The sequence below is a fragment of the Lissotriton vulgaris genome, chromosome 1_1 (genome assembly GCF_964263255.1).
Source record: "Lissotriton vulgaris chromosome 1_1, aLisVul1.2, whole genome shotgun sequence".
NCBI lineage: Eukaryota > Metazoa > Chordata > Amphibia > Caudata > Salamandridae > Lissotriton > Lissotriton vulgaris.
The window spans coordinates 1,655,861,440-1,655,889,329 of NC_141685.1; the positions used below are offsets into that span (position 1 = coordinate 1,655,861,440).

Consider the following 27,890-nt stretch of genomic DNA (forward strand, 5'->3'; position numbering starts at 1 on the left):
ATGCAAGACCTTTCACATGGGGCCTGGCCTCCTGTGAAAGGATGCATTGCTGGAGTTGCATCATTTGTGTGACACACTCCAGCAATGCATCACTTTTGCGCTTACAGATACGTCTGAAATACTGACGTATCTGTAAGTACTTCCGACATAATATGTCATATATTTAATATGACGCATGACTAGAAGACTGAAGGCCTCATTTATGAGGCCATGAGTCACTTCAACGCCTCCGGTGCGTCACTTTTTGTGACGCACCAGTGCTGTAAAAAATGCACCTTATTCAGTCATATTTACAAAGTGACGCATCTAGGTAGATGCGTCACTTTGTAAGCCCCTGCGCCACATTATACCTACGTCAGGTGTAATGTATGCAAAAGGGACGTATTGACGCAAGAAAGGGTCGTAGAGGTGACGGAGTGAAATCTATGAGATATCACTGCGTCACTTTTATGACGCTGTTGCGTCCAAATCTTACGCCTGTTTCACAGCAGGCGTGCAGGCCCTTTCACATGGGGCCTGGCCCAATGTGAAAGGATGCATTGCTGGAGTTGCATCATTTTTGTGACACACTCCAGCAATGCATCACTTTTGCGCTTACAGATACGTCTGAAATACTGACGTATCTGTAAGTACTTCCGACATAATACGTCATATAATTAATATGACTAGAAGACTGAAGGCCTCATTTATGAGGCCATGCGTCACTTTAACGCCACTGGTGCGTCACTTTTTGTGACGCACCAGTGCTGTAAAAAATACACCTTATTCAGTCATATTTACAAAGTGACGCATCTAGGTAGATTCGTCACTTTGTAAGCCCCTGCGCCACATTATACCTACGTCAGGTGTAATGTATGCAAAAGGGACGTATTGACGCAAGAAAGGGTCGTAGAGGTGACACAGTGAATAAACTGGGTTTTCCCCATGCTACGCTCCCCGGAGCGCGTACCTGGCGCTCCCCCCACGCAAATCAATTATTTTTTGTTTTTTGCCCCGCGGGGCCCTTTTATAGCCCCCACATCAAACCTATGGGGTCAGGGGGGGTCTACTCAGCCCCCTTATGGTCATTTCCCCCTTTTTTTGCCACCTCTTGTGTCTCGATCCTACCGAGACACAAGATGGCGGCCGCTCCAGACTGTTTCGAATGTTTACAGACACCGGTGAGCCAATCAGCTTTCCATGCGCAAGTCGCGTAGCACGCCCGGTGCGCTCCCCGGTGCGCTTACCAGGGCACGCCTATAGATATATATATTATTATATTATATATATATATATATATTATATATATATTTTTTTGAACCTAAATTACTCAAAAACCACTGGAGCACATATCTTGAGACATAGAAAAGGCACATCGGGCTACCAGTCCCTACAATTTTGCCAAGTTTGGTGGAAATTCATTCAGCCGTTCGGGCTAAAAGTGAGGTCGACCGCCCTATGGAAATTAACATGGGGAAAACACGTTTTGGGAACCCCCTTTTATCTCGGCCCCCGCTGGACAAATCCTCCCCAAACTTTCAGGGAAGGACCGGAGCGCCGCGAGGCAAATTACAGGAAATTTTCAGACAGATTCCTCAACCGACGGCAAAGTTATTCCCAATAGAATGTTGAGAAAAAAATCCTAACTATAACTACCTACTGGCGACTGCCAGTAGGAGATATATATATATATATATATATATATATATATATATATATATATAACTTAGTTTTCCTATTTAGAGAAGGTTTGATGTTCCCAAGATATTAGCTTTTTTCTGTTTTTCGTTTTTGTGTCTTTCACATTTGGTTTTTCTGATCGTGTAAGGTTCAGGCTGTTTTTATTTATTATCCGCTGAACTGCTTGAGCCGGGTCGAGTCCGCTGTGTGAGCTCGAGCGGACTCGATCCAGCGGTTGTGGTGAAGTTTCTAACTTCAAAATAACACAGACAGAGTCACGCCCTACTTAGGAGTCACGTGACTTGATTCGCAGGGTGCAGTTCACACGAGGTGCACAAGACGTCTTTAACATTTGGAATGGCTTAGGCTTTTCAGGCTCGAGTAGCGTGCTTCTGAGGAGATGCACAACTCATTTGTCTCAGCATTGATATCAAATACTTCACTTTGTTTCATCAGCACGCGCTGCAATTTCTGGACATCGCTAGTAAAGGCACACTTATAAATTATATTTAAAGTAACTCTAAATTCACCTCTCATCACGGGGAGCATTGAGTTGCCGAGTCTTGGGCAGTTTCGTTATGACCTGTGGAGCCACCGTATAGTCTAATGTGACGTGTCGGCCATTTTGGATTGGGAATATCCAATGGTTTGACATGTGATTTAAAGCAGACATGTTGTGGGATGTGATATCTGCTTCAGAGTCGTTTTTTCACCTGAGAAGTCAGTTACCTGTGTGTTACTGTTTGAGGTGGTTGGTTTCTTGAGGGAGGTAACATTGGTATCTTTTGGCCATTTTTAGGTAGAGAGAGAGATTTTCAGTTTTGTTGCTTGTATATTACGCACATTTAGGTTTAAGATTTGTGTTGTTTTAAAAATATTTTTCAATATGGAGAAAGAGAGAAGTCTTGAGGGAGACGTTGAAGGGAGAGTCCAGGAATGTGTTGATAAGGCGGTTTCTGTGCTGGCTATTCAGTTAGGTAAACAGTTAGAAGACTATAAGTATAGATTGGACGGGTGATTTGCAAGGAAAGTTGAAGAAGAACAGTTTTGGTCAGTGGAGGAGATACGCACGGTTAGTGGTAATGGTAAAAAAGCAACTCAAAAAAGGAAGCATTTGCCTTAGGACAAACTCAGCAAAGCAAAAAGGGCCTTTACTCAGAAATGCAAAAAAAGGCTTTCCTCTAAGGAGGTATATGGAAAGGCTATAAAGGTCACAAAGGGGATCACAGAGCGATCACCTGTGATGAGTCCTCTAGCAGTGGGGACATTGTTATCTCCTGGTCTTCTGAGTTTTATTCATTGGATGATGAGGTCATTGAGAGTAAAAGGACTAAAAAAGAGCGGAGAGAAAAAGAGACCGTAGATCAAGTCATAGACCCACTGGGCGACTTTTTTGTTCAACCCTAGTACTATCCAGCATCCTTTATCTCCCCAATGGGTTCCTATTAAGCATGTGGCTGAATTTGTAGAATTCTGGATTAGGGGAGAACTACCAAAAGAGGTCCATACTAGATTACGTTCTGAGTGCCCTAGACCTTCACTGGCGGAGAAGGTGGCATACACTCCAGAACTGGATGCTAAAATGTTCACTTTCCTTAACAAATTGGGAAGAGACCCAAATCGGGTGTGGATAAAGGTTTGAAGGGATGTCAAGATTGCCTTCTAGATGTTTTTGGACCCCTAACAAAAATCTTTGACATCTGTGAGGAAGCTTACCACCAGGAGGGTGCAGTGGATGTCTTAGAGTTAAGACAATGGGTGCAGAGGGCAGTATGTTTGTTAGGAAAGGCAAGCGCATCATTCTGCTGTGAGCGTAGGAAGAGCCTACTGATGAAAATTGATCTGAAACTGACTGAGTTGTCAGGGAAAGCCTCAAGCAAAGAGGTGAAGGGTCTCCTTTTTGGAGAGGAGATTGTGAAAAAAATGGCCCGTTCCGCTTGGGCGTTTAATTCGATCAAAAAGGTACAAAAAGATATTAATAAGGTTTTTGGAACAGCGGGGAGAATGCAGGGTCGATTCCCCAGCTGAGGTTATGGTGTTACGCAAAACTCCTTCTCGCGTGGTTATAGACCCGGAGGTTTCCAGTCCTCAGAGGGCCTCTCCCCTAGCTTTTACCCGCAAAGACAAAGAGGAAGAGGACGGTTCAGGGGAGATAGAAGATCAAGACAAGGTATGTTTGACAAGCGACCTTTCATCTACTCAGGTAAAATTGGGTGGCAGCCTCACCCATTTTTTAGACAGGTGGAAGGAGATAACCTCCAGTCCTTGGGTGTTACAGATAGTAAGTGGTTACAAGATAGATGTTGTGAGTATTCTAATTCAAAAGAGAAGACCGAACCCTTTGAGGTTTTCAAAGGAGGAATAGGAGATGGTAGAAAAGGAGGTTCAGGAATTAGCAGAAAAGGGTGCAATAAAGAGGTCAGACGATTCCTCTGTAGGAGTTCTAAGAAACGTATTTCTTATTAAAAAAGAGGACAAGGCTTTGAGACATGTCATAAATCTCAAGGAATCAAATGAGTGGGTGGAATACAACCACTTCAAAATGGAGGGGATTCACATGTTGAGAGATTTCCTAAGGAAAGGAAATTGGTTACACGATTTGACTTGAAGGACGCTTACTTAACGGTTCCGGTATGTCAGAGCCAGAGGGATCTTCTGAAGTTCTAATGGAAAGGTTCCATGTGGAGGTTCAAAAGCCTTCCCTTTGGTCTAACCTCGGCACCTTGGCACTTTACAAAGTTAATGAGGCCAATTGTAGCTTGGTTACGCATAAGTGGGATGAGGCTCATAGTCTATTTAGATGACATTCTCATTATGGCAGAAAGCAAGGATCTAGTCCTCAAACATAGAACTCTGGCTGTTCGAATGATAAAGGATTTGGGTTTTGTAGTGAACAAGAAAAAGGCATGCCTGGTTCTAAGTCAGGAGACAGTGTTTTTAGATTTTCAGATTTGGACCTTGTATTGTGTATTGAGCTTGCCCATGGAGGTGAGGATGATATGCAGGGAGGTGCAGAGAGCCTTAGTAAGCAAGTGGTTAACTCGGAGGCAGATAGCGAGGATCTTAGGACTCCTCTCTACCTCAATTCAAGCTAATTTCCCTGATCCCCTGCATTATCGTGCTTTGCAGAGGTTGAAGACGATCTATTTGAACAAATGGTTTAGATATTCAGACAAAGTTCAGACAGATTCAGAGAAAAGGGAGGAATTGAGGTGGTGGCAGTAGAATCTTAAGGCTTGTAATGGAAGGGCCATTTTCGGACAGACTCCAGATTTGGTCATAGAGTCAGATGCCAGTCTTCAAGGTTGAAGAGAAAGGTGTGGTTCAGTGACAACATGGGGGAAAATGGACCAGTCAGGAAAAAGAGATGCACATGAACTATCTAGAGCTGCTGGCAGGTTCATTTGCAATGAAAGGTTTTGTAAGGAATCACGTAAAATGTTGGGTCCTCTTGAGGATGGACTATATCGGCTGTGAGATATGTAAACAAACTGGGAGGCCCGCTTTCAAGGCACTAGCGGACTTGGCAAAGGATTTTTGGCACTTTTGACTAGGAAAGAATATCATGATTCAGGCTCAGTACTTATTGGGTGTGAGCAACACTGTGGCAGACTTGAATTCAAGGCAGCTGAGGGATTTCAGCGACAGGGGGATGAACAGGGAGGTGTTCTCTATGATAGATTCCTCTTGGGGTCCGATGGAGGTAGACCTGTTTGCCAACAGGGTGAATGCTCAACTTCCAAGGTTCTTCAGTTGGACACCTGATCTTCAAGCAGTGGCAGTGGGCACATTTTTGCAGCACTTGGGGGATTTAAAAGCGTATGCTTTCCCGCCTTTTGCGCTAATTCAAAGGGTTCTTCTGAAAGTGAGAAGGGAGACGGCAGAGATTGTTCTGGTAACTCCTTTTTGGAGTTCCCAAGTTTGGTACCCAGATGTGATGGAAATGTTGATTGCTGATCCTCTGCTAGTTCCAGTCTTCCCAGAATTATTAACAGATGTGTCTGGGAGGAATCACGAGTTAGTTCTGCAGGAACACTAAAGACTGATGGCCTGGTTGATTTTGGGAGAATCTGGCAGGTGTCAGGATTATCATTGGAGGCTTTGAAACTCATTAAGGAACCTTGGTCTCCAGGAACAGCCAAGGCATACAAACTGGCATGAGGGAGATGGTTTAGTTGGTGTTCTTCGAGGGGTTTGGATCCCGTTTTGGCTCCTCCGGTAGAAGTGTTGAGTTTTCTAACTGAAATCTTCCTTTAGGGTAGATCTTATAGTACTGTAAATGTTGGCAGACCAGCTATTTCACCAAGACATGAGTTGGTTGATAGCTTAGCATTTGGACAAAATGATGTTCTGAAAAGACTATTAAGAAGTATTAGAATTAAGGTGCTCCGAGGTCCTAAGTATTAGTCTGTGTGGGATGTGGATCTTGTTCTCAGAGAGCTGACTAGTTATTCTGAGAATGAATTCCTAAATCTTAAGCAACTTTCTTTGAAGTAGGTTATGTTGTTATGTCTTGTGTCGTTTAGAGGGGTTTCTGATGTTTAGGGCTCTTGATATTTCAGGTCGAAGGTTTGTTCCCGAAGGACTGTATTTTTACATCACTAGGAGAACTAAAACTATTTCCAGAACTATTTTCTATCCAAAGTTAGGCGAGTGTAGGAAGCTGTGTGTTGTGAGATGTATTCGTGAGTATGAGAGAAGGACTGAGAGTGTGAGAAGTCATTCAGATTCTTAGTTGGTAATTTCTTATAGACATTCGCATAGAGCTGTGTCCACCCCTACTTTATCTCGTTGGGTCAGAGAAGTTATGGGGAAAGCTGCTATACATTTGAGTAAATTTGGGGCTCGCTCCTCTTAGAGGTGCAATGGTGTCTAAAGCTCTTCTTCTTGGTGATAGGCTCAATGGGCAGCAGCAGATTGGTCTTCAGATTCAGTTTTTAAAAAATTCTATTTTAAGCCTGTGGAATCTTCAGTAAGGAATATTATGGCAAGGCTTTAAACATGCATAATATTGGCCTCCGTGCCTTGCCATAAAATTCAGATTTTCCATAGCAGGGGTGGGTAAAAAATCTGGATTTCATTAAAGACACGGAGGCTGATATTAACCCTCCCTGGATTCCCGCCCTATGATTTGTTTATGATTTTTCTTTCTGGAGGAGACTCTAAGAAGTGATCTGGAAAAAGTATGGAATATTCTTGGATTTGCTGCACTTTGGAATACCTTGTTGGATTTTAATAAGTTCAGAGTGCTTTTGTTATTGAAATTGTTTGCATCAACAATGAAGGAAGATGGCTGCCTCACAAGGGACAAAATAGCCTTTAGAACTCTTATTCATTCATATCCTAAGTTCTTACATTGTTTTGTAGTTGCTGCTGTGAGTTGGCAATTAAAGAGATATACATAATATCAGCCTCTGTGTCTTTAATAAAATCATGATTATCTACCCACCCAAGCTGTGGAAAATCTGAATATTTAACGATTGTAAGCAGCAACCTGTTTAATGTTAACACTGTGGCGTTAATCTAGGATTCCTGGTGCTACCACTAAAATAATGAATCCAACAATAGGCCTTGATAAAAGACAATATGGGAACATTTAATGCTAAACATACTCAAAATTAAAACTACTTGCCACATACGATGGACACAAATCTCTTGTTGCAAGCCTTCAAGTAGACCCATGCTGGAAGACGCTTTATAAAGAACCATTCCTCCATGTTGTTGGGGAATGCCCCGTGAGTAACAATCCTCTGCCGCCCCTGAGGATAAAAGAGGCAACCTTTTCCATCACTAAGGCGAGCAACACAGCCTGGCTTGAGGTGCAGGGTGAAAGCAGTTAGCCAGGAAGGGGTCTCTTCCAGCGTGTCTTCCTTAGAAACAAATCTGTGGTCTGAAGTTTCAAGGTGGTACATCCCATTGCAGAACCTGAGAAGGAAGCCAGATTCCTCCAAGTAGGGCTCAGGAAGGTCCACACAAATCTTTTCAGTTAATGGATCCACTCGAGCATAGCAGTTATTAGTCATATTGTAAAGTGCTATATGGGCATGGATGGCTAAATGGGGGACCCAGCGGTGGTTGCAGGTGAGTTGTGTGGCACAGCAAAAAACGTTCTTTCCGTCTGACTCCAAGTACTTCTGAGTGCTCATCGACTGGAGAATCCAGTCTCCATAGTCGTGAAGACTGAGCAGGAAGAAGCGCTGCTGGCAGTCAGAAGTGTACCCACATCGGACACTCCCATCATTATCAACGAGAAGGTAATCTCCATACCAACTTTGTAGCACCACAACTGCTGCACAACCTTGATTACCACGGTGACTGAGCTCCCAGATCTGTGAAATAAGAATCTAAAATTAATTCATATCCACTGAGAAAATATCTTTTAGTAATATACAATATTTGATAAGACGTCAACTAGCAGATAAGACGTTAAAAGTCTAAAAAATACAGATATATCACTTTCTTATTTAAAAAAATGTTATGTTAATTTATGACTAAACCAATTAACATGTCACATTCATATCAACCACCTTGATAAAAATCCAATGATGACCAAAAGGCAAGGCATTGTTATATAAAAGGCAATGAAATCAAAGTAATCAAACCAATTGGCAATGACTATTCATAGGTGGGGGAACAATGCAAAAAAATCAGGGTTCTAGCTAAAACAATATTACCAAACTTTGCCACACGGTGCTGTAAAAATACCCTTTTATTTTTGATGCTAGTTAGTTCTTCACATTGTATGGCTAACTCCACTTTTGGGTGATGGGTCATCGGGAGTGATGATATTTATTACTCAGCAACCAATAGGAATGTCCTTGTAATTTAATAGATGTGGATACTGGACACTAACTAAGTGGAGGTGCAAATCTTCTTCCAGTTGCATCAAATTTACTGTAAAGAATGGCCACAATGCAAACCTATGATCTTTTGGAAGCCCACAGCTTTCGGAGTTATTTGTTTCAAGTTCAGGTTTTCACTCGACAGGCGGAATAATCTGTCTTGATCTCCACCCTGGAGGCTCTCTGCATGGAAATCAGGGGCAATGCTGATAGACAGAGTGTCAGTGCTTTCTGGAATGCTGGAGCCAGTAGGGCCAAGGTGGTAAAGAGATTCATAGATCTCATGAAGGTTTGACGTGGTTGTACAGATGCAGCTAAGGGTGAATTATTTTCTTACCAGCTGACACTGGAATGGTGCAGTTCCCGGAGGGTGGAATATAAGATAGTTCCAGTCTTTACTTGAGTTAGAGAAAAGCTAGGGAACACTGTTGGGCAATGACTGATAGCAGTAGGCATGATGTAGTCAATCCTGACTCATTCGGCTCTGAACACCTCTCTGCTTAGCACAAGAAAATAGCAGTAACCTTTTGGTAAATGCGCGCCCAACATTCATCTGGCATGGAGAGTTAGTGAAGTCAAACCCAGGCGAGAGGAGCCGCGCCAGTGACCAAGATGGCCACTTGAGCATCGGCTCCGCCGGCCGACACATCCTGACTTGCCATCCAGCACACTATCCTGAGCCCCGTCCCTACCATCTGGTGGGGGATCGGCTACTGAGCCACTGGGCGAAATTCTGAATGATTTGGGTGCTCGGATGACTTGAATTTATCGTCTGGAACTTTTCGGGCCTTTAGGGAGCACCACTGGGACCCTGCGTGTGGCACCGCCCGCTTTGGAGTTCGACAACAATGGCGAGTGGAAAAAAAAGTGCGCGGTGGCACCCGATCCACGGAAGTCGTGTCCATTTTGAGGGGCTCTCGGGTCCCCATCTCAAGCCATTTGACCCTGCGCACCATCGCCAACACGGAGCAACCTGAGGCTGCACTGATTGCCTGTGCGAAATAGTGGTTTGCTTGGTTGGTGGAGTTGGTGTCCGTACAGAAGTTGAAAATGGCGGCGAGGGGGGATCCCTAGAATCTACCCCCAAAAACATTGAGGAATACCAGACCAGTCCAATCCAACAGACTGGAAAAGTATAGCTTCACCAAAGGGTCCCCGGGGGATGAGAAGCGTGCTCAAGTGAGTGGCCATGAGGATAGCCCGTCCGGGGCGGACCCGACACTGAAAGACTTGATGGCAGCGATCACTGGGATCCAGTCCCCCCTTGGTAAGATGGACTCCAAGTTGGACAGAGTGACCATCGAGGTGGGCTTAATCCGAGCTGACCTGACTAAAACCTCGGAAAAGGTCAAATCACTCGAGATCAAAACATCTAGCCTCACGGATGAGGTGTCGGATCTCCAGCGAGAGGTGAGAGATTTGAAGGCGTCTCGGACCCAATTTGCCCATAAACTGGACGAGTACGAAGGACGGGCGAGACGCAATAACGTCCGCATCCTTGGCTTACCGAAGAGATCGGAGGGACAGTCCCCGGATTTGTTCATGGAGGATCTCATCCTGAAACATTTAAAACCCAAGGGGCTCAGTAACTTTTTCACAGTGGAGAGGGCCCACAGTGTCCCTGGTGGACGCCCGAAGACGGGGGCGCCTCCTCGCCCTATTATTGTCTGCATTTTGAACTTTCGGGACCGGGACACTATTCTCCAGACTGCAAGATCCTCAGGACCTTTGGCATACGAGAACGCGTCCTTGCTTTTTTTCCCTGACTTTACCCAGGCAGTCCAGAAACAAAGACAGGGTTTCATAAACATCAAGAGAAGGCTGCGCGCCTCGGAAATTAAATACTCTATGCTGTTCCCTGCCCGCTTTCGGATTGAACGCAACGGCAAAGCTTGTTTTTTTGACCATCCGGATGCTGCGGCGGACTGGTTGGATTGAGTCCAGGGGCCAGACACCGAGGGGGACACACCGATGGACAATGAGGAACAATGATTCCGTGTTGATCGTAGCAGTTGACCACGGTGGCAAGGGAGCTGCTTTGATTGGGGCGATCTCTTAATCCCCATTGTCATTGTTAATATCTTGGGCTTTCTAGTATTGATGGGGGTTTGTATGCGGGTTGGGATGGTGGAGGCTGGTGGCCTGTTGTAAGGTCCTCCTCCTTTTTCTACGTTTAGATATTGTAGTTAGTTCTGGGGTGACAGGCACACTGCTAGTTGGGGATGTGCAAAAGTTGCATGCAGGGGTGCAGGGTGGGGGGTTGGGAGACCGGGTTGTGGGGGCTTTTGTTTGTTGATTTGTGTTTTGTTTATGACCAATGCTTGCAATGGATGTCGCGTAACGCTTTTGTACTTTCAGGGGACGAATATGGCTTCAGCTAGACTAGGCCTGGGTGTTTCTGTCCTCAGTTGGAACGTGAATGGCTTGGGAGACAAGATCAAATGTGCAATGGTGGGACAGTTGATCAGACGTAGGTCACCGGATGTGGTCTTACTCCAAGAGACTTTCCTTATGGGAAAGAGATGTATGGTGCTACACAGGGGAGGGTATAAGCTGGTCGCCCATGCCGGTTTTACCTCATGCTCCAGAGGGGTGGGGATACTGGTTAAAAATTCCTTCCCGCTCACCATATAGGCTACCTGGTCTGATAATCGTGGCCGATATGTCGGCATTTCGGGGCTTTGGGAGGGCAGAACAATCACATTCCTATCAGTATATGTTCCCCCCACATTGCAGACAGACACCTTTTGTGATCCGAGTAGGGTATTTATGTTGCTACCCATTGGCATCATGGTAATAGGGAGCAATTTTAATGCGGTCATGGACGGAGAACTGGATAGGTACCCCTCCCGTATGCTACCGCCCTCTAGTAGATGGTTGTCGGATTTTGTTAATGGAACAGGTATGGTGGATGGGTGGAGGCTCCGACACCCTGGTGATCTGGAGTACACGCATACATCCGCAGCGCACCACTCTATCTCCAGAATTGATTATGTGTTGTTGCCTGCGTCGCAGATGGTGTTCGTTCAGGAAGTGCGTCATTTGGCCAGGGGAGTGTCCGATCATTCTCCAATCTGGCTGCAGTTGAAAATTGGACGGGAAAATGTGGCCAGGGTTGCCCCAATTAGCGCTTGGTGGTTGAGAGACCCCACAACCAAAAAAGTTGGTGCGTGTCACTGATAACTACTTTAGCGAGAACGCAGGGACAGTTGACTCTGACTGCTCTCTCTGGGAGGCCTACAAAACTGTTGTTAGGGGGGAGGCTCTCTCCCTAATCTCTGGGCAGAAGAAGAAGAGTAGGGCGGAAATTGACAGGGTTGAGGCGGAGCTATCGGCCGCAGAGAGAGAGGTCTCCACTACTGGGGACCCGAGGGATGTACACCGCCTCGGTCTTCTTCGTGACGAGTTCAAACACTTAGCGCGAGAGGGGGCGAGGGAACAACACGCTAACACCCAAAGCAGAATCTACGAACACTGAGACAAGGCCGGGAAATTCATAGCATGGCTGGAGAAGGGTGACTCGGGGTCGCGTCTGGTCCCGGAGCTGCAGATCGCGGGCTCGGGGGTCACAACGGATCCACAGCTCATAGTAGATGAGTTTGCCCATTATTATGAGGAGGTTTTCACCTCGGAGGGGCTACACACGGTGGAAGAGAATTTGAGGTCATTCGAGACATCCCAATGCCTGTTTTATCGGCCGAGAATCGGGAATTTATGGATTCTGTTATAACAAACGACGAGGTCGGGATGGCTATCCGGGGGGTATGCTCCGGGAAAGCCTCGGGCCCGAACGGTATTCCAGTCGAACTCTATAAACTTCACGCAGACCGCTTGGCTCCGTTCATGAACGTCACGTTTCTTGAGAGCAGGGAGAATGGCGTACTTCCTTATGACCAACGTATTGCCAATATCGTTGTCATTTATAAGGACGGTAAGCCTCGTTTGGACAGTTCCTCCTACCGCCCAATTTCTCTCTTAAATGCAGAGCCCAAGATCCTGGCTAAGCTGCTTGCGAATCGGCTGGTGAATATTATAACTGAGCTTGTACACCCGGACCAGTCCGGCTTCATGCCACGCCGCAACACCGCGCTTAATCTTCGTAGACTCCACGGGGTGGTGGCGGGTTAAGCTCGCATTGATGAGTCAGCGGCGCTCTTGTCGTTGGACGCCACTATGGCGTTCGACAGAGTGGAATGGCCCTATCTATTCGCGGTGCTGGAGAAATTCGGGTTCGGCCCGGAATTTATACGATGGATCCGTCTCCTGTATTCTGCTCCGCTGGCCCGGGTAGTGGTGAACAACCATAAGTCCCGCGACTTTCAGCTTGGGAGGGGCACCCGACAGGGATGTCCCCTCTCGCCACTTTTGTTTGCCCTGGCTTTGGAACCGCTTGCGGCCTGGGTAAGATGGGATAGATCGATCAAAGGGTTACGTTGGACTCCGAAGTGGGAGGACAAAATTTCGCTATATGCGGATGATATCCTTATGTACTTGACCTCCCCCCGGCCGTCCCTCATTGTTTTCATGGATATTTTGGCGATATATGGTTGATACTCGGGGTTCGCCATTAATTGGAAGAAATCGGTCCTATTTGTTTTGAGCGGTGACCCTCCCAGAGTACCAGAGAGTTGTCCTGTAAAAGTGGAACAGGGGGGTTTTCGCTACCTTGGTGTCTACATTTCTCTGGATTCTAAAACGCGTTTCGAGGCTAATTTGGTTCCCTCCCTGGCTAGGCTCCGCCGAGACATTGCAAAATGGAAGGAACTGCCACTCTCCCTATTTGGACCTGAACTGAACTGTTTAAAATGATGGCGCTACCGCGGTTTTTATATGCACTACAGAACGTCTTTGATCCCGTGCCTCCCTCCTATTTCAATGAGATAGAATCGCTACAGCGTCAGCTTCTCTGGGCCGGGAGGACGCAAATCTAAACTGATGTTATCCTGGTAGACGGCGGGATCGGACTGCCCAGCATTAGGAAATATTATTGGGCTTCCCAACTGGCCCCGATTAATCATGCGATCTATGGCTCCCCGGCCGACCCCGGGTTTGCAATGGATCGTGGCCAGTTGCCGGGGGGTGAGTACACCCGGATACTGTACGTCAAGCGAGGCAGGTTCCCTTTGTTGTGTCCCGCGTCGGCTTTGGCGCGAGCGTGGCATGATGCCAATCATGCTCTTAGATGGGAGGGTAAGATAACTATAGCCATGGGGGAGAAAAAATCCAGCTTGGGGGTGTTTGCTGAGCTCTCACCTTGTTCCCTGTGAGCTCCGCCGCAGTTGGTGGCCTGTCACAGCTTGCCGTCACTTTTCCTGCCGGCCGAGCGCCGCTCAGAGGAAGGCAGAGCCCCGGGGACTTCATTGCCCAGAAGCCTTAGCGGCCGGAAGCCGCGCTGTTTGAAACCGCGCCAGGAGGCGCATAAAGGTCAGCGCTTCCCCCCGCGTCGCGGGAGCGCGCCGGAGCTTCCCGGGAGAAGCCCGGGACAAGGGCGGGCCCTCTTTGGCCCTCAGAGGCCGGAAGAGGACGGGACGGGCCACAGACCCTGGCTCCAGTATAAGGAACTAGTTCATTCAAGTGAGACATTGGACTCTTTATATATAATTTAATTCGTTTTTAACTTGTGGATAACTGTTGCATCAGATCAAGGTACTACAGGTTTCTCTACGCCTACTGGGGGCCTGGGGCATACTGTTAATAGTTATAATGCCCAGATTGATCTCGGATCCACCAACAGCTGGCCTGCTTACTATGGACAATTTCCTGGTAAAAAAAGTTACTCAAATAAACAACGAACGTAGGGCCTCCTTAGGCAGCAAAAATCTTCCCCCTGGATAATGTGCCTATTGAAATAACAGAAGGCCTAGAAGGCACTCTAGAAGATGCCCCTAACTTATATAGTACAGGGGGTTCCAGCATAGTGGTACAGGTACACTCTGAGATGCCTGTGGACTTGCGTAACACATCGGAGGAAGACTCATCCGAGGAAGAGTTAGTAGAGGCCCCTCCTACACAAAGGCCAGGGAGGAAGTGTAAAAAGACTCAAGGGAGGCGCGGGGGGAAACCTTCAAAAATTCAATCCCACACTAACCCACTTAACACTAGCAAAGCTAGTAACGCTAACAGTACAAGTAATCCTGTCAAAGGAGAAACCAACCAAGAGGGCAATAATGAGGGAAGCTTAACTTTATCTGCCTCCAATCTAGAAGCTTTGATAAACACAATAGTAGGAAAGTTGGAGGCCAAAATTACAGAACTAATCAGCCCAATACTGTCTAGACTGGATGTAGTAGCCTCTGAGGTAGAAAGGCTGGGTGGTGTGGTGGCGGTACATTTGGCCCCCGCCCCAGCAGTTACAGCCCCTAAAATTATCCCTGCTAGGGGCGGGAAGGAGAATGCAGCCAGGGGGCAGAGCGTGCAGCAGCCAAATCCCCAAGGATTGGCAGGCGTTGGGGCTGTGGCAGCTACAGCACCAGTAATCCAGCCAATTAAACAGGACCTTGCATCGTTGAGTACTCGTGCAGCTGCTCCGCAGAGGGCTAAACTTAGGAATGTAAATCTCCCTACTGATTGTGTGCCATATGTGGTGGTGCTAACTAATGTCCCACGCTACGAAGAAGTACCAGCCCAACCACACGGAGAATCTCATGACTCTCTAAAAAATAAAACGGTGGCGTGGTTAAACAAAAATTGTGGTTACCCAACTCATTACTATGACCAAATTATTTCTACTGAAAGGGTCAATTGGGTCGGCCCTTCGAGTAAGGCGACCACGGAGGATTGTGTGGTTGTTAATTTCAAGCATCCCCAACATGTTGCAACAGTTTTACTGCGTGCATCCTCGTTAGTATACAATGTAAACAGTGTTTGTGTGCGCCCTCTGGGTTACTTTTATGCTCCTGACCAGAACTCTCCCAAAGACCCTCGAAGGTACAGGCTCACATCCCATGCTCAGACTCCAATATCGGCAGTACCATACATGTACAATAATAACACTCATGGGTTGAATGGTTGGCAGACACCGGCAGTAAATTCTAATGCTGTCAATCAGAGCATGAGAGGGTACAATGTTCCTACACATAATCGTTTCGAAATGTTTTCAGGGCTGGACGCTTGCGACTGACTGGTGGTGCCGGATGGTCAGAGTATCGTACAGTCTCCTGTAGGACAGCCGATAGAGGCAAATCCACCCACAATATATAAAAATAATGTCATATGCTGGAATGCGGTGGGTCTGGAAAACAAAATGCAAGATGAGAGCTGGTTATCATATATTAGGGGCTTTCAGATTATTTGCCTTCAAGAAACTTGGTCAGTAAAATGTGAAATTTTTATTGAAGGATACAAGGCATATTTTGTACCTGCTATACCAGTAAACTGGGGAAGGCCAAAGGGGGGCATGGTAATGTTTATCTCGGTAGCACTGACATGTACAATTGATAGCAGGGCATCAAGCAACCCCGGTATACAAGGCCTAGTTCTATCTGCTGGCAATTGGAAGGCTGGTCTGATCAATTTTTATAATTCTACTAACATTGGCACAGCTCACGGCAACCTAGAAATTTTAAATGACTATATGAGTACCTCAATGAGGGATTGTTCACACAATTTATTGGTCATGGGCGATTTTAATATTCACCCCTGTGGTGACCCCCTAAAGAAAAACCTTCAGGAACTACATTGCCCTAGATTAAACGGTCTACATCTGGAACATACCATGGAGGGGGACCGTTTTAATGGCTTTCTTAATGACCATGGTCTTACTTTAGCAATGGCACAGTGTGACTCCTCAAAGCGCTTTGTCACCCCAACTTTTAAAGGGCATGGAAAGGGGGCTTTTATCGACTACATGTTGTTAACCTTGCCCATGCAGGTCTTTGTGCACTCATTCTCTATAGATAATAACTCACTCAGTGACCATAACCCACTCACCATACATCTAAGGGGGCCCTGAGTGGCTAGCGCAAGTTGCAACTTGGCCAGGGGTAGGGTAACAGCAACGGATGGCAGACACCGCCTAAAATGGTCTATGTGCACCCCGGACCTCATATATCAGAACATCAAAAATACCTGTAGTGATTTAATCATTAGATGCACACAGGATGACTCTGCTCCAACTCAGGTCCTGTCTGACTTTCAGAGCTTAACAGACAAAATAGCTATTTTACTGACAGAACCATCAAAGAGTAGGGGGAGGGAGGGCCCGAGGTGGTTCAACAAGGAATGCTCTAAAGCTGCCCGTGACCTTAGAGCTGCTTTATTGGTAATACCAAGAAACAAGGAACTAGTCCAGAGGTCACGTAAAGAGTATAAATCAGTCATTGCCTCACAGAAGGAGGTATTGAAGAATGAGGCTTGGACTGAGATCCTGGAACCGCAAACACTGAAAAATAGGGCTAGATTTTGGGCAGTGCTTAAGAAACCCTTCCTGGTGCAAGATTCGGGCGAGGGGTTAGAATGTGTTATAACAAAAGATGAATGGGTTGCACATTTTAAACAATTGTTTGGGGGCAGTGAGGTTAACGCTGTACTTTCTGAATGTACCAAAGGGGGCACATTCCTTAATGTTAGTATAGGAGAGGTATTAGTGGGGATAGAGGGACTCACAGCGGGAAAATCACCAGGCCCCGATGGGATACCCCCGGATCTCTTTAAATCTGATCCTAATTTCTGGGCCCCGATTATTGTGGCGGTTATTAACGCAGCCGCGAGAGTCGGATGTCCACTATCCTGGGGGCTCTCCACTATCGTGCCTATATTCAAAAAAGGGGATAGGGATAGCCCACTCTGTTACAGGCCTATCTCCCTAATTAACTCCATGGCGAAACTAGTGGGGAGAATTGTACTGTGGCGTCTCTCTGAGTGGACACGGTACAACAACATCATGTCTATTACACAATATGGTTTTTGTAATGGCCGCTCGACCACAACACAATGTTTAAATCTCTTCTTAATACTCAGCAAATACACCATTGCCCAAAAGGGTACAGTCCACCTGGCCTTCATGGACCTATCCTCAGCTTTCGACTGTGTGAACAGGGGGAAGCTGTGGGGGTCCATGAGGGATAAGGGAGTAGACAACGGTATTATAAACTTTTTAGTTGACCTCCATAGTAACACAAGCGCAAATATAAGGTATTGCCAAAACCTGCCCGTAACTGATGATTTTAGAACAGGGAAGGGGGTGCACCAAGGCTGCATATTAGCTCCATTCCTTTTTAATTTTTATATAAACGAGCTGGATGGCGTTTTACAGGAGGTGAAAGCAGACAGTCCGAGAGTGGGGAAAAGAAGTATCCCTGTCTTGTTATACGCAGATGATGCGGTCTTGTTAGCTAGAACTGAAAAAGGCCTTCAATTATTACTTAATGCATTTAAAAAGTTCATGGAAGATAGAGATCTGTTAGTGAACAACTCTAAATCATACATTATGCAAGTCGGGAAACAGCCAAAGAGACAATATACCTTCAAACTAGATAAGGCAGTAATACCGTTTTCTAATACATTCTCCTATCTAGGAGTTCTCTTTGACTCTAAATTATCGTGGCCGCCACAACTTGCAAAGAAAAGATGTGACGTGACTAGGGTTAATGCCTCCATTTTTAATTTTGCTTCAAAACTTGGTAAAAAGCCCACGGCTGCAATGATAAAATTATATGACGCAAAATCTGTAGCAACCGCAGCCTATGGTAGTGAGCTTTGGGGCTACATGGCTGGGGATCAACTTCAGATCACAGAAAATTCTTTCTACAAACGGCTTCTGTGTGTCCCAGCCTCCACTTCCAACTTTGCAGTTCACGAGGAGCTAGGAGTGGGGTATTTGAGCGATATCCTATCCCTACGACCTCTGACCTGCTGGTTGAAAATGTGGTTGTGCGAAGACATCCCCTTAACACATTTAATTGTTAATGATTTTATGGCTCATGATAATGCGTTGGGCACCCCTTGGATGAAGTATTTAAAAACCTGCTTTTCTGAGATGGGTCGTCCTGATCTGTTTGAACACCCGTCGGGAATTGGAAAGGGGGACATTGAACTAGTCAAGCAGACCTTTCTTCTGCGTAAGAAGGCTGTGAGGGAGGGTGTTGAGTTACAAAAAGTAAGTGTAAGGAAATTTATTATGGTTAAAACCTGTCTGAGCCTCACCTACTCGGCACTCTTAGCACTCACGAAAAGTTTCTATTAACAAGATTCAGATTCAATCTGTTTCAACATCTGCTTATCAGACCCAAAAAGGAGAGTTTCTGTAAAAATCCAATATCCTGTGGCTGCGACGGAAAGTCTCCACAGGATATGTTGCATCTTATGTTTTTATGTAGATTTTATGAATTCCCACGTAAACGCTTTTTAGTTGCTCTTTTAAAGAAACTAAATTTTAATCAGATACGACCAGCCTTCTTATATTTACAATTGCTGCACAGTGATAGTGTCCTCCAAGTTCTTGAATTTTTAAAACTGTCTCTTAAATTGCGAATCTGTTTGGACCAATGACTGATGTGATTACAATGAACTGGAGCTCTATGGATCTAATGTAGACAGTCTTTTTAATATCTGTAATCATATTTTATCTAATGTCATTTTATGTATGTAATGCATGTTTATGCACTTTTATGGTTGAAACACACCGAATAAAGTCTCTTTTGAATTGAATTGAATAGCCACGCCATTATGGAACTCCGAAGCCCTGGGCAGCCTGTGGAAGTCGAAGGGTTTCGATCGTTGGGACTAGATCGGTATCTCCCAGGTCCGAGATATATGGGGCAAGAACGGGATACTGACGTTTGAAGAATTGCAGTCTAGACACCGTCTGAATGAGAGTGAGCGATACCGCTATTTGCAAATTAAACATGCTTTGGCGGCGGCTATCCCTCGTGATGTGACGCTGCCGGAGGCCTCCCCGTTGGAAGATCGAATCCTGGATGGGTATCTTCCCACCAGAGCAATCTCTCTGGTTTACAAGAAACTGGTCAACCACACAGAGGATCCCCTGGTGGGGGTACAGGAGCAATGGGTCGCGGATGGTTTGATCTTGGACGATGAGGATTGGGTGGAGGCTGTGTCCTCCTCGCGGGAGGTGGCGATCTCCAAGAGATTTCGGTTGCTGCAGCTTAGGATTCTTCACCGGTCCTACACCATGGGACCAGGGTTGTGCCGAATGGGGCTTGCCTCAAACGCAGACTGCCGAAGGGGTTGTGGCATGACTGGTCCCTTTATGCACATTTTGTGGGAGTGCCCAGAAATCCATAACTATTGGACCAAGATCCACAAGAAAATTAGTGAAGTGTGGGGTGTGCAGATTGTGTTGGAGGCACGCCACTGTTTGCTTAATGTATGGGAGCCTTCCGACCTTACGAGTCACGGCAGGCTCAGGGTAACACTTGCCTGTATGATTGCCAAGCGAAATATCGCACAACTATGGGGTGCTGGCCGAGCACCCCAGGTCGCTAAATGGATGGATGACCTTGATTGGTGTATGTTTCGGGAGAGGGCTGTGTATGTGGCCAGAGGGAGACCCCGTAAATGGGGGAAGATATGGGATGTCTGGAATGCCTACCGAGGAGATATCTGCACACCACCAGAAACTGATCCAATACGTGAGGACATTGAAGCACCATGAGCCCAGCTTTGATAATCCTGCATCTTTCTGTACTACTGGTACTCAAATTCGCCGAAACTGTATTGCAGATGTCCATAGCATGATGGTCTTGTTTTTTGTAACTGTTAATTATGTTTAATAAAAACAATTTTAAAAAAAACCCAGGCGAGAAACAGGAAGGACAGCCAAGTGGAGGAGTGATAGGTGTTGATGGGTGAGAGCTGAAAAAAAGCTCTTTCTAATTTTATTTTCATTCCATGTTAAGGGCTGCTGCACGGATTAGCAAGAAAGCGGGGTACAACTGTTTCAGATGCCTATCAATTGTAAAGTAGACCATAAAGATTGTTAAAAGCAGGATGTAGTAAAGAAGCCAGTGAACCCTGATAGTGCACTCAGTATCAGTGATAGATGTGCAAGTATGATGCCCGCCAGCTATCTATGCAGTCTCTGTGGTGGGTGTCAGCCTTGAGGTTTTTGAAAGGATGCGTTGATTCTGGGTGGTAATGGCAGCAGGTGGCCAGTGTTCCCACCTCTTCTACAAATTCAGGTAACATAGAAGCAATTGCCTGCATTGATCGTAGACAGTGTGGAAATAATTTCTTCATCACATGATAGAGAGAATGAGATTGCTGAACCAACTCAATGTACCCTAAAATATTTTGCAAATCTAGCCTGTGCTTTAAGTTTACAGCAGTGACTTGTGATTCGGATAGGGATGACACTTAGAGAGGGGAAACACTTTTCTGTAAATTAAGGGACTCTTCACTGGGACAGGGAAACCACTTTTCTTCAAATGAAAGAATCTCTCCATTAACCACACATTCTCAGCAATCTACCTCTTATGTAAAAACAGTGTGGAAATTCGGAAAAGTGATAATGGCTTTTTGTGTTTACTTAAAAATGCAGTCAATCACTTGGGAGTAAGATGTGTGTGTACAATATGGCACAGAGAGAGATATCTCCATCATCCCAATAAGTTGAGTCTTCACACACTGCTGTGGCTCTGTAAATCATAGGTGGAAAGCTGGGGGCATTTGGTAGAGTATATTTTGTGTTGGACACTGTTTTGCACCTCATCATTTCATTTATTGAAAAACACAGAATGTGGGAGCGATAGGTACAGGGATCTACTAGTAAGTACCGCCCATGTACAAATCACACTATCTAATAACAAATGTACAAGCATAGGGGACTGCATAGGTACCCAAAGCATCAACATTTAGCCGTTTTGGAATACTGAATTAGAGATGAGTGTTGTTTCTTGAGTGATTGTCCTCAGGCAGGGGTGAAAAGGAGATCATTTCAATATTGGCCTGGGTGAATCTCTGTTAATCAGCTCTCATAAATCTCCAACTTCTCTAGAAATTATGATTAGAATAGAGATTTAATGTAGCATTGACAGAATTTGAAGAAGGGCCTACTGCAGAGATATGTGTGTCACCTATAGGTCATGTGTGACGTACAGGTACCTCACAGCCATGTCCTTCTGAGTCTGATGAAGTTCCTGTCATTTAGTTGTATAGTAACTGCATATTTTGGGTGAGTGTAGGTGAGTGGTATTCAACCTACAGGAGACACCACAGACTGTCCTGATTTTGGTGAAACATTTTTAGCTGTGATAAACCATCTTGTTTCACAGTATTTGCCGGTTTGTGATGTGCTATTCTCTTAGGAGGTACTCGTCTCGAGTGCATGTCCAGCAATCTCTTTGTCATCTTCACTTCCTGTCCAGTAGCCGAGTCAAGGGCTGGTGAAGGTCTGAATAAAAGACAATTTAGTTTATGGAGAACAAGACTTAAATCATAAATACATCATTCAGCCTACATGTTTTTATGCACTTGTTAGGTGATGTTTTAGTTTTGAACTGGTTGAAGTGCTGAAGCTGGCAGTTTTGCTATTGCTCAAGCTTTGAATGGGGCTTGGTCTATATGTAAGCTTCACTAGGGATCAACCAAGGTTCAGGAAAAGGGCACCACATCCGAAGTGTTTCTGTGACAATGAGACAGTAGCTGGTAATGGCTGGCCGGCATTTGAAGATGATGCTCTGGCACATTCCTCCATAAGCCACTCATTATCTCAGATTGGTTCCTCACAACATCACAAAACTTGCAGAACCATGGGTCTCGCCAATTTCTGCCAGTTTTTGTCTAGGCCTGTCCACCTGTGCAAAGAAGTACCCCTTTTCAAATACTGATCTTTTGATACATTTTTAAGATTAATCTATAGTGAGCTGCTCCATTTTCTAGATAACCCTGGCATTAAGGACTCAGTCAATGTGACAATATAAGACAGAAAACCAGTTGGACTGCAACCACCTCACAACCCACTGAGCAATATATTAGTGAGATGTATTTCAGGTAATGTCATGTGGTCTGGTTTTACCTTTGCACTGTTATGTTAGCATGAGCTTATTAGAAGTTTAAACGCCATTTTCCTTTTCTGCAGCATCTGCACACGACACATTTTGTTATTAAAGCTTTTCTCCTAGTTGAATATTTTGCTTCACACGAGAATAATGTTTGCTTATAATATCAGCCTTGCTTGGTAAGCTATGTCTGTACAATGAGTGCCGAGGCCTTCAAGGTTATTTCAACACAGTGGTTGTTGTTCAGTTTGATCAGCGCACTGGTTAGACATAATACATATTCAGCTGTGGACAACTTTGGGTTTTAGGCGCGAGGCGCGATTAATAATACACTGCACAGAGCATGAGTTAAACACTTGATGAATATTCGCATGCAGAAAGTTGGTGCAAGAGATGATGTGATCCATTTCTGCTGAACCCAAAGGTATGGGCCCGCCCTTCTAAACCCAAAGAGACCTTCTGTAGATATAATATAATATACTAGCTAGGGAGGGTAAACTGAGGTTCTATTTAGACCTTTTTCCTTTAGCATGTTAACATGCTTTCTCCCTTTGTATTTTATGGAATAGTAACCATGCTGTTAACCTTGTTCCTTATAATATATTTGCTTGTATTAGCCAAGATACTGCACTTGAGAACACTGCATTAGAAATAAACATTTCAAACTTGCATGTGCATCATTTACTCCTCGTTCTGGATTGATATGTTAGTATAACGAAAGAGTGTTTATGTGTTCCACATTACCTGAGGTGTTCTAAGTCCATGTTCTGGGTTGTCTAAATCATTGGGGGTCGGTAAGAACCAATGAGACACTGATTGCTAGTCTGGTAGGGGATTTTGGATGCTAAGGTGAGTTTTGGCACACCCTAATTCACTGAGGTTCGAAGTCTCTATGCACAGTTCTGTGTAGGAGCAGAATCCCTGCTACAGTAATACTTATTACCCATGAGAAATTACATGGGGAATGGACAGAGCGCTGAAACTTTTCAGACACTCACCCCCAGTCACAGATCTGGGGTAAATCCATCATCGTTCTTTAGCTCACTTCGCCACTACCAGTTCAGACACAGCTATATGCAAATCAGTTTTGACCCTGTGCCTCATGGGAACAGTCCAGCCCGAACTGCCAAGCCATGTTTTCCCTGGACTGGGAAACAAGCATCCTGGGACTGGTTTCGGGCTAACAGCCCTCAGCAGCCAGGCTAGCTTGAACCCAGTGGCAAAATGAGCAAGGGACCCACGCCTGGGCATACCCTGCCAACTTAGGGAGAGCAAATCAAACACAAGGAGATGATGGACGGAGCGCTGAAACTTTTCAGACACTCACCCCCAGTCACACATATGGGTTGAATCCATCATCGTTCTTTAGCTCATTTTGCCACCCCAGTTCAGACGCAGCTATATGCAAATCAGTCTTGACCCTGTCCCTTATGGGAACAGCCCAGCCCGAACTGCCAAGCCATGTCTTCCCTGGACAGAAAACAAGCATCCTGGGACTGGTTTCGGGCTAACAGCCCTCATCAGCCAGGCTAGCTTAAATCCAGTGGCAAAATGAGCAAGGCACCCACATCTGGGCATACCCTGCCAACTTAGGGCGGACAAAGAGAACAGAAGTTGAAGGACGGAGTGCTGAAACTTTTCAGACACTCAACCACAGTCACAGATCTGGGTTGAATCCATCATCGTTCTTTATCTCACTTTGCTACCCCAGTTCAGACACAGTTATATGCATGCAGAGGGGCACAACATATGACCCCCTTGTGCGCATGCACCCCAGTTTCTGCACGACATGGACTGCAAAGTGCAGGAACTGTTTTTAGTGGTGCCTAGTTTCAGAGGCATCGACGTGGAACCACCAAAACAGCCAACCTTACACGTAGAAAATCATAATCTGGCGGGTGGTGCGAACATGGGTTTGGTGGACCGCTCCTGCACCACCAAACTCGTAATCGGTCCCTAAATGTCTTCAAGTCTCCTTCCATGTGATGCTATATAATGGTAGAATATTTAGTGATGCTGAAGAAGGTTTAAAACGATCTTCTGATGTTCTCTGATTTGTTTTTTTTATTGTTTAGCTTTAATAGCAAGCTTAAACATTAGGAGTGAAAGGTTATTTGGAAGAAGGTATTGTTGCAGAACCTGAAATGTATGCGACTAAGTGTGCATCTGAAGTACAGATGAAAGGAGGTCAGAAGCAAGAGGTATTTGCATTTTTTGGGGTGTCTTGCAGGGCCGGACTGGGAACCACAACCGGCCCAGGCAAAGTGCTCGGCCGGCCCCCCTTCCCACTGGGGGGGGGTTTGGAGGTGCCGCCGATCTCTTTGCCGGGGCTGGTTTTCGGCCGATTTTGGTACAGTGCCTATTTTGCAGCCATGCTGTAAAAACAGCCCTGTAACAAAAACGGTCCCCAGGGGCCCAAACCCAGCACCCACCCGTGCGGCGCACCGGGGATTGCCCAGTGCCCGCTATGGCCAGTCCGGCCCTGGTGTCTTGAGTGCCTGTATTAATTCTAAATATCTCGAAGTTAGTACATGTTTGCTGACAGCAGAGTTCAGAAACACAAAAAGGAGACTGTGTGTCCGTGCTTTGTTGCCCTCAGAACATACACTAACTTTTATATTTAGTTATTGTATGCACAAAAGAAGCTAAAAAGAAATGCAGTAATTCCTTCTCTGCTGGTGTGGTACCGTAAGCGGGACACAAGAGTATTACCTAGAGGCGTGCTAGGTTCAGCGCCCTGAGGATCTTACATTGCTGAGATCTTACGGCTGGTCCACGAACCGAGATTGCAAATGAAACAGCCCCACTGCTTACAAATATTGAAACTGTTACTATTTTTAAAAAGACGGAACAAGAACTCTATGGTGTGACTTCTACTTACTAACTTGCACCAACTCTATTTAGAATGTGGTATTTGGAAACATTGCTTCATGTAGGTGTGGCCTCATTATCTCATGTGTGTGAGGCTTGCTTGACTGGTCGGCTGCACTCTCCTAACCCCCGTCCACCAGTCCTTCTCAGCTATGTGCACAGACACGGAATGTGAGTGATGTGTCTGCATGCGAAGCGTGCACATTTGTGTCACAGGAGATCCAACAAGTTAAAGGCAGAGGGCAAGTAGCAGAACCATTAGTGATTTAATCAGCCATCATTTTAAATGTATTTTTATCTTAGTGTTAGCATATTTAGTTTAATCATAGTACTTTACTTTAATCTTCATGGGTGGTGGTTTTAAACTGAGGTCAAGAAAACGTAGCTTCTCCAAGGTAGTCAGCAGAAAGAGTTAAAGATGAATATAACTAACTCACCGATCAAAAACGTTGTTATTTAAAACAAAAGAGTCCCTGGAGGAGAGTATTGCTGAATGAACACATCAGACTCAATAAAACCCTAAAATACGAGCTCTAGACATTCTTCTATTCCTTTTCTGGTGGCTAATCAGGTATATAACCTAGAAGCTATCTTTGATGATACAAATAGTACCTCAGCCTTGTCTTATGAGTCTGATATGGATTTTGCTAGTGCAAATGTTCCTAATTCCTGAGGTTTAGTTGAGGTGGGATGTGCCAACGGAGATTCCACTAGACTCTGTAACACATACTGCTTTAAACTTACAACTCTGATCCTTAATTGAATACTGTTGATGCAGCCAACCCTGCAGAGAATACTAGAAGCATTTGAATTAATTAGTACAAGCCAACTTAATCACACCGTAATAATACCAGATTTTCAAAGGGAATTGCAGATTGCAAACTTTTTAGCAAATGGTAGAAAACTGGACGCTATATCATTTGACCTACAGTACAAACTCAGGAAACAAACATTGGCATTGCACGGGCTACTGATTGTAGACCAATGGACTCAGCATTTATATGTACACAACGTATAGGATTTTGAAAACTTTGGCATGGTACAAGTGTAAGTTATTAACACTTACTATTATCTTTGGAAAGAAACAAGCAATAAGAAAGATGAAGTTATGAGAAAACCTATTGGTGCTAAAGTTAAAAAAAATCCAACCACTTTTATACAATCCCAGTAATATAATGAGAAGTGATGTTTTAACTGCATCGCTGCTGCAGTGATTTTTCCCCTACGCGGCTTTTTTCGAAAAGCCGCGTTAGATGACGAGCTCAGCTCGTCATCTGCACACGCCCCCCGTGGCTGATGACGAGCTGAGCTCATCATCAGCATCGAAGGGGTTAATTGGCATACAAATTTACTGAAATCCCTCAATTAAAGGTAAGAAACCAGTAAGATCAGACCTACTGGTGCACATTGAATTCTCCACAAATTTCAGATCATTCTGGTTTTCACAGCGGTATTTTTGGCAGATGTAAATATGGTTGGGATTGTTAAATGTAATGTGGACAGAGAGGTGACTAAAGTTACATTCTAATCTCAACTAATCATTTCCTGAATTTGTGAGGCAGCAAAAAACTTGGGTTGGTCAGCCATCAACTTGTAAGAAAAGAAAAAAACATCTATTTTCGAATGACGTAAAAAAAGTATCTATTAGTACTGCTACTGCCATGTCTGAAGTACAAATTAGAAAGCTGAAATGGTCTTTGAATAAGAAGCAGAGTGGAGACAGAAAATCCTCTCAACTGATCGGTAACTCATTAGATATTTGATTTAAAAATAGGGGGAGTAGACCATTTTGTTAAGTTTTCAAAACATGATTCCTATGGCCCCAAAGGGAGTTGACTAAACTGTAGGGAATCGATCTACCTTATGATTGCCAGCATTTGCTAATTTCTGGGGGTACATCACACAAAAGATGGTAATTTGCTACCATTATATTTAGGAATAATTCTCTCCCATTTACTTAGTGGTTGGAGGGTTTAAGCTTGAAACTGTAACCGAAACTCAGTACCTCAGAGTGACCTTTACCAAAAATATACCCTGAGCCCAGCATTGAAGAACAATTTGAGCAAAAGCCTTTAGTACTATGATGATTATGCTTCGACTTCACACAGTATTTAGGATATTCTTTTTATGCCCCCTCTTTCTGGCTTTTGTAGCCAAGGTCATTGATGGTTTTTTATGGAGGTTACATTTTGATCCTGGGTTATTATCAGCATGTATCCAAATTGGAGAAGGAGTTGGTAAACAGGATTTATCACTTTCACCTCCAGTGTTGATTCAACCAGCAAGAACGGAATTAAAGCTGCGCTTGTAACACCTAGTAGAAAAAGGTCATTAATATTGTTTTTACTGGTTTTTAAGTCACTGTTTTAATATATTGTATTATATGTTAGTCTTTGTTTTATTGACATTTTTAAGGACAGTTGAGTAAAATGTGTTCTAATTTGGAAGAAGTTGCAGGAAATCCAGGAATGGATCCCCTTTCCCTATGGGGTTACACATGAAGAATACCTTTTAGTAAATCAGCAGAGAGGGCTAAAAACCCATCTGTCTACCTCAACCC

General features: G+C 44.9%; 1 protein-coding gene across 1 annotated transcript in view; it reads right to left on the reverse strand.

Moving 5' to 3' along the window:
- Nucleotides 1–27,890, reverse strand: part of FSCN3 (fascin actin-bundling protein 3) — a 219,211-nt gene that overhangs the window by 146,865 nt on the left and 44,456 nt on the right. The window contains exon 2 of the mRNA XM_086937456.1: nt 7,292–7,988. Within this exon, the coding sequence (XP_086793582.1) occupies nt 7,292–7,988 (697 nt within the window). The remainder of the gene's footprint in view (nt 1–7,291; nt 7,989–27,890) is intronic.